This window comes from Carassius auratus, chromosome 18, assembly GCF_003368295.1.
Source record: "Carassius auratus strain Wakin chromosome 18, ASM336829v1, whole genome shotgun sequence".
NCBI classification, from domain to species: Eukaryota; Metazoa; Chordata; class Actinopteri; order Cypriniformes; family Cyprinidae; genus Carassius; species Carassius auratus.
The window spans coordinates 15143766-15150438 of record NC_039260.1 but is presented as its reverse complement, the minus strand read 5'-3'; the positions used below and the strand labels follow the sequence as shown (position 1 = coordinate 15150438).

At 37.9% G+C, this 6673-nt stretch overlaps 1 protein-coding gene across 1 annotated transcript; it reads left to right on the top strand.

The window, feature by feature from the left end:
* Window positions 1-1433: 1433 nt before the first annotated feature.
* LOC113118823 (extracellular calcium-sensing receptor-like) lies at window positions 1434-6353 on the top strand. Its single transcript, XM_026288231.1, has 6 exons — window positions 1434-1970; window positions 2235-2526; window positions 3175-3993; window positions 4185-4415; window positions 5222-5345; window positions 5455-6353. Exons 1-6 carry the CDS (start codon window positions 1753-1755, stop codon window positions 6351-6353), a joined length of 2583 nt encoding a protein of 860 aa, XP_026144016.1. The 5' UTR covers window positions 1434-1752.
* The last annotated feature ends 320 nt before the right edge of the window (window positions 6354-6673 follow it).

The window sequence follows — 6673 nt, the reverse complement described above, 5'->3', positions numbered from 1 at the left end:
GATGATACTCAGCTCTATATTTCTTTGCGGCCGGGTGAAACACACCAATTTGAAAAAAGAATGGAATGCATAAAATCTATATAAAAAACTGGATGACGAGTAATTTCTTACTGCTAAATTCAGAAAAAAACAGAGGTGTTAATTATAGGGACCTACAAACTCTGCATGTAACAACCTAGAACAATGTCTAAGACTTGATGGCTGCTCTGTCAATTCTTCGTCATCAGTTAGGATAGCAATCTTTCCTTAGAAAGCCACGTTTCTAGCATTTGTAAAACTGCATTTTTCCATCTCAAAAATATATCCAAATTATGGCCTATGCTCTCAATGTAAAATGCAGAAATGTTAATCCATGCATTTTTGACCTCAAGGTTAGATTATTGTAATGCTTTATTGGGTGGTTGTTCTGAATGCTTAGTAAACAAACTACAGTTAGTCCAAAATGCAGCAAAAGAATTCTTACTAACACCCTAATTCCAATAACACCCGATGTACTTGCTACTGTACATCATTAGAAGAATAGCATCTACTCTAATATTAGTCTGTTTCTCTCTTATTCCGAGGTCACTGTAGCCACCAGATCCAGTCTGTATCCAGATCAGAAGGTTACTGCAGTCACCCTGATCCAGTACATATCCAGACCAGATGGTGGATTAGCACCTAGAAAGGACCTCTATAGCCCTGAAAGACAGCGAAGACCAGGACAACTAGAGCCCCAGAAACAGATCATCTCTAAAGACATGGTCTCAGACGACCACCGGGACAAGACCACAGGAAACAAATGATTCTTCTGCACAATCTGACTTGCTGGAGCCAGGAATTGAACTGCTGGTTTCGTCTGGTCAGAAGAGGACTGGCCCCCCAACTGAGCCGGGATACTCCCAAGGTTTTTTCTCCATTCTGTCACTGATGGAGTTTTGGTTCCTTGCCACTGTCGCCTCTGGCTTGCTTAGTTGGGGTCACTTCATTCACAGGAATATCGTTGACTTGATTGTAAATGATTGCACAGACACTATTTAAACTGAACTGAAATGACATCACTCAATGATGAACTGCCTTTAACTGTCATTTTGCATTATTGACACACTGTTTTCCTAATGAATGTTGTTCAGTTGCTTTGATGCAATGTATTTTGTTTAAAGCGCTATATAAATAAAGGTGACGACTTTATTTGTACAGTGTGCATGTAAAAAAAAAAAAAAAAAATCAGATTTGAAGCTTGTGACATATGAACGTGCACTCAACCTGATCACTTTATTTAGCGTTCATGTAAACACTAAAATAATATTCATCAATCAGAATGTATTCAGCCCGACTGAACCAAACATTGTGCATGTAAACTTAGCCATTGTGTGGCAAGTGACTAGGAGCACTTCACCTTTGTTTTGGACCTGCCCTTACTTGAAAAATAAGTAATAATATTTCAATTTTTTTTATACAGTAGATGTGATGCATGCTGAGTTTTATTTATTTTTATTTTTTATCTGTGCTTGCAGCTGTATAATATGACAAAATCATATTAAAGTAGTTTTTCTTTGTTTTTGTGCTATCCACCAGAGCTTTCTACAGTTATCCCCCACTCACTTGTTTTCTTCTTGCATGCACTTTTGCCCCAGGCAAATTAAAGTCTACAAAAGGGTAGTTATCATCCAACCCTTCTTTCTTTGCTGAGAAAGTTTGAGTCTACAATCACAGCACTCAGTATACATTCAGTTTCCTGCTCTCTCTCTTTCTTTCACTGTGTTTAAACTGATGGGCTTGATTATGTGGTTGTGGGTGGTTGGATTTATTGTAGAGATTGTCAGTGTTTTTGGTGCACGTTTCTCCTGCAGTCTGCAGGGCAGATTTATTTCAGAAAGTCTCTATAAAGAGGGAGATGTGATAATTGGTGGTCTGTTTCCAGTTCATGTTGAAGCACCACAGCCTTATCATGCTTTTACTCAATTACAGCATCTTTCTCGCTGCCAGGGGTGAGTGTAGTCTCTGTAAAATTACTTAAAAGGCAAAAAACTGTTTAGGTTCAAAATTTCAAAATGGTCTCTCTGGAGGGTTTTTGTTAACTCTAATTCAGTACAGCCTTACCCTGAATTTCTATTCATCCTGAAATAATAATATCTTGTATTTTTGTCAACATATTGGGATTATCACATACAAATAATATTTGTTTTCCTACTATGTAGTCATTCGGGTATTTCTAAAATTAACAATCTTAACATTTTTACATTGTCTTTCAGTGTTAATCTTCGTTCATACCGCTGGCTCAGAACTATGATCTTTACATTGGAGGAGATTAATCGGGACCCTGTACTGCTTCCAAACATTACTCTGGGGTACCTGATAGCTGACACCTGCCTAACTGAGGGCACAACACTGAGTGCTGCTTTAGCTCTGGTTACAGGGCAGGAGGAGAGAGTGTTGGGAGCAGAATGCAGCAGAACACCAATGGTGCCTGTCATTATCGGTGACGCTCGTTCATCTGCCTCAATAGTGGTGGCTGACACACTGGGAGTGTTTGATGTCCCCATGGTAGTTTATTTATTATTATTATTATTATTTCATTTATTTATTTATTTATTTATTTATTATTGTACATATAAAATTATTTATTGTAACTTGTTATTGTAAAAATATGCAAAGATTATAAGATAAAATATCAAAATATTCCATCAACATATATGAACACTTTCATAGCATTCACTTTACATTTGCAAGTACATTTTCTATGTCCCCATACATTACATTACTGAGAAAATACACTTAAAATGCATATTTAAACATAGTAGAGTTGTCCTGAATTTGTATTTTTGTCAAAGTACAATAGAAAAGGGTTGCTTAAGACTTACAGGAGTAATATTTTTTAGAGCATCTGTACTTTTACTCCTCTATTTGATTTGTGTACTTCATCCACCTCTGACTTTGACAAGCAACAGTTAATTTTACCCATATTTATTGAAAACTATTTGTAGTAAGTAATAAGTTTATATTTGTAAATAAATAAACAAATAATTGTAACAAACATAACATTTCTAAGCATAAACTATTTTTAAACATCATAACTACAGAAACATCATGATTTATTATATATATATATATATATATATATATATATATATATATTTTATATACAGTGACATTTTGGGAAATCTATTTTTGATCTGTGTTGTATCTCTACAGGTGAGTTATTTTGCGTCCTGTGCTTGTCTCAGTGACAGTCACAGATTTCACACTTTCCTGCGCACTGTCCCCAGTGATGCTTTCCAGGCCAAGGCTATGGCCCGTCTGCTGCACCTGCTGGGATGGACCTGGGTGGGGGTGGTTGCAGGGGATGATGAATATGGTAAAAGTGGCGTGCAGATCCTTTTGAAAGAACTGGAAAATACAGGGGTCTGTGTGGACTACCTGGAATTCATTCCAAAATCACACTCACAAAGCAGGATCAGGCGGATTGTGGAGAGGATCCAGAGTTCCACAGCTCGTGTTGTGGTAACATTCGCCATTGTCCCTGACATAAAAGTCCTGTTCAAAGAAGTGGTGGTGCAGAATGTTACCGACAGGCAATGGATAGCCACGGAGGCCTGGAGCACCTCTATTCTGTTCTTTGACCCAGCAAGCAGTTCTCTCCTAGCTGGTACCATTGGCTGTGCACTGCGTCGGGCTGATATTCAGGGTCTTGGTGCTTTTCTTGCCCAGCTGAACCCTGTGAAGCAGCCAAATGAACCATTTGTTAAAGATGTTTGGGAAGAAATTTTTGGGTGCTCACTGGCACAGGACTGGCAGCCTTCATCTAAAATTCCAAAGTGCACAGGCACAGAGAATGTGGAGAAATATGGCAGCGTCTACACCGATATTTCACAGCTGAGAGTCACTTACAATGTGTATAAGGCTGTGTATGCTATTGCCAATGCTATTCACAACATGATGACCTGTCAGCCTGGTAGAGGGCCATTTGAAAATGGAGAATGTCCTGATGTGATTCAAATAAAGCCCAGGCAGGTACAGACCTCCTCTGTCTTGGAAAAATAAATAAATAAATACAAATTATATATATATATATATATATATATATATATATATATATATATATATATATATATATATATATATATAGTATGTGTGTGTGTGTGTGTGTGTGTGTGTGTGCGTGTGTGTGTGTGTGTGTGTGATCTTATGTTTTTCTTTTACAGCTTCTGCATTACTTAAATGCAGTAAACTTCACAACACCAGTGGGTGAGTTGGTTTGTTTTGAAGATAATGGCGAACCATCTGCCTCTTATGACATTATAAACTGGCATGTCGAGGAAAGTGGAGCAGTCAGTTTCATCCAGGTTGGGCAATTTGATGCAGCCAAAGGACAAGGCCAGGAGCTGTACATCAACCTTGAGAAAGTGGTCTGGGGAGGGGGCTGGGTGGACCAGGTAGGAGTCCAGTGAATTCTAATGCTTTATTTTAACAGTTCAACTTGAAATACAGCAGTCAAAAATGAAATACCTACAGTTTATATGGATAAAAGTACAAAGTGCAGTAAAAAGTAAACTTATTTGCATTCCTAACCAGCATGTTCATGTTTACAGAAATACATTAAAATAATATGGTAAAAAATAAATAATAATAACTGGAAGCAAATTACACCAGACGCCTCACATACTGAAGTTACAAATCAGTTCTCCTGCACAAAAAAAACAAGCAAAATAGCTGTTTCCTCAGAGAGCTACAGTAGTTAGCTAGTTATCTAGATATATAAGCTACACATATTCTATTATTGTTTTACTTTTATATTTTATATTATTATTATTGTAATACTGAGAAATAAATCAGTAGGCGAGAAACAATTTTATCTTGTATGTCTGTTTGTGGTGTTACTTGCTTTAGATTAAAATTTTTCTTTTCTTTTTTTCTTTTTTCTGTACAGCACATGCAAATATGAATGTATGAGTTTGTGTCTAAATGTTTGTTATCAATTGCATTCAAAAGGTATGAGTAAGTGTGCAAGTGAATGCATCCATTATCTAACATCTCAAATACAATGGTGCAGATCCAATCTTTTAATGGACAGACCCTGCTCATAGGGATGAAATGTGACATAGGAATAACTATGAATGTGTGCATGAGAGTGTTTTTATGATAGAAAAAGAGGAATACATTTATGTAAGTGCTTGTGCTGAAAACAAGGTTGTTAGAAGATTGCTCTGAGTCTGATAGAATTTCTTCTTGTAATATTTAGGTTCCTGTATCTGTGTGCAGTGCAAGCTGTCTTCCAGGCACTAGAAAGGCTGCACAAAAAGGAAAACCTGTCTGCTGTTTTGACTGTCTCCCTTGTGCAGCAGGGGAAGTCAGTAACATGACAGGTATTAACTTTTTAACCTTACCACATACATTACACAAGAGGTGCAAGTAACATTACAAGATCTACACAATGTAAAAACAACCTTGACTATGAGCCATACCATTCTTTAGACTCTACAGAGTGCATGAGATGTCCTGAGAGGTTCTGGTCAAACACTGAAAGAACAAGGTGCATACCAAAGGTTGTGGAGTTTCTGTCTTTGCAAGATACCATGGGAATTGTCCTGACAGTCTTATCTGTCACCGGGGCGACACTGACCACTACTATTCTGGGAGCTTTTTTCCTTCATCGTGACACACCCCTCGTACGGGCCAACAACTCAGAGCTGAGCTTTCTGCTATTGGTATCGCTCACCCTTTGCTTCCTGTGTGCACTAGTTTTTATTGGCCGCCCTGCGCCGTGGAACTGCATGCTACGTCACACCTTGTTTGGAGTCAGCTTTGTGATCTGCATTGCCTGTGTCCTCAGTAAGACTGTGGTGGTTTTAGTGGCTTTTCGGGCCACTCTGCCTGGATCTAACTTGATGCAGTACTTTGGACCCATCCAGCAGAGGGCAGGCATCTTCCTTTGCACGCTGGTTCAGATTGTCATATGTTTACTGTGGCTGCTGCTGGCTCCCCCTCTGCCCACAGAGAGTGCAGGAGGTGAGCTTGGTGCTCGAGTGATCCTGCAGTGCACGGTGGGATCTGTTGTGGGGTTTGTACTAGTACTGGGGTACATCGGTCTGTTAGCAGTGGTCTGCTTCCTGCTGGCCTTCTTTGCTCGAAAACTCCCAGACAATTTCAATGAAGCTAAATTCATTACTTTCAGCATGCTGATCTTCTGTGCTGTGTGGATTGCATTTGTGCCAGCTTACGTCAGCTCACCGGGGAAGTACACAGTAGCTGTGGAGATTTTCGCTATTTTGGCTTCCAGTTATGGCCTGTTGCTGTGTATATTCACCCCAAAATGTTATATTATTCTACTTAAACCTGAGAAAAATATAAAAAAGAACATGATGGCTAGATAAGGTTTACAAATCAAAGACATGATTTGGACACAATTTTCCTGAGAGCAATATATAACTATATTTAACTAGACATTTGCATATTATCACTATAACAACAACAAAAATGTGCACTAATCAGTTTGATGAAACATTCTAACTGAAATATTAGAGATGTTTTGCTTTATATGTGTATTTTCATGCACCGTCTCAGTAAATAATGATTATAATATGAAAAAAAAACTACCAAAAAAGTTTATTAATACACATTTTAATGATTTATGATAGAATACATAAATAAATAAATCTGAAATTAAATAAATAAATAAATAAATACATTCAAA

Bases quoted from the DNA above. Each gene is read 5' to 3' on its own strand.
- LOC113118823 (XM_026288231.1), top strand. From the start codon at position 1,753: ATGGGCTTGATTATGTGGTTGTGGGTGGTTGGATTTATTGTAGAGATT. The intron at 3,994-4,184 runs GTACAGACCTCC...TTTCTTTTACAG, and splicing joins TTCAAATAAAGCCCAGGCAG to CTTCTGCATTACTTAAATGC. The intron at 5,346-5,454 runs GTATTAACTTTT...ACCATTCTTTAG, and splicing joins GGAAGTCAGTAACATGACAG to ACTCTACAGAGTGCATGAGA.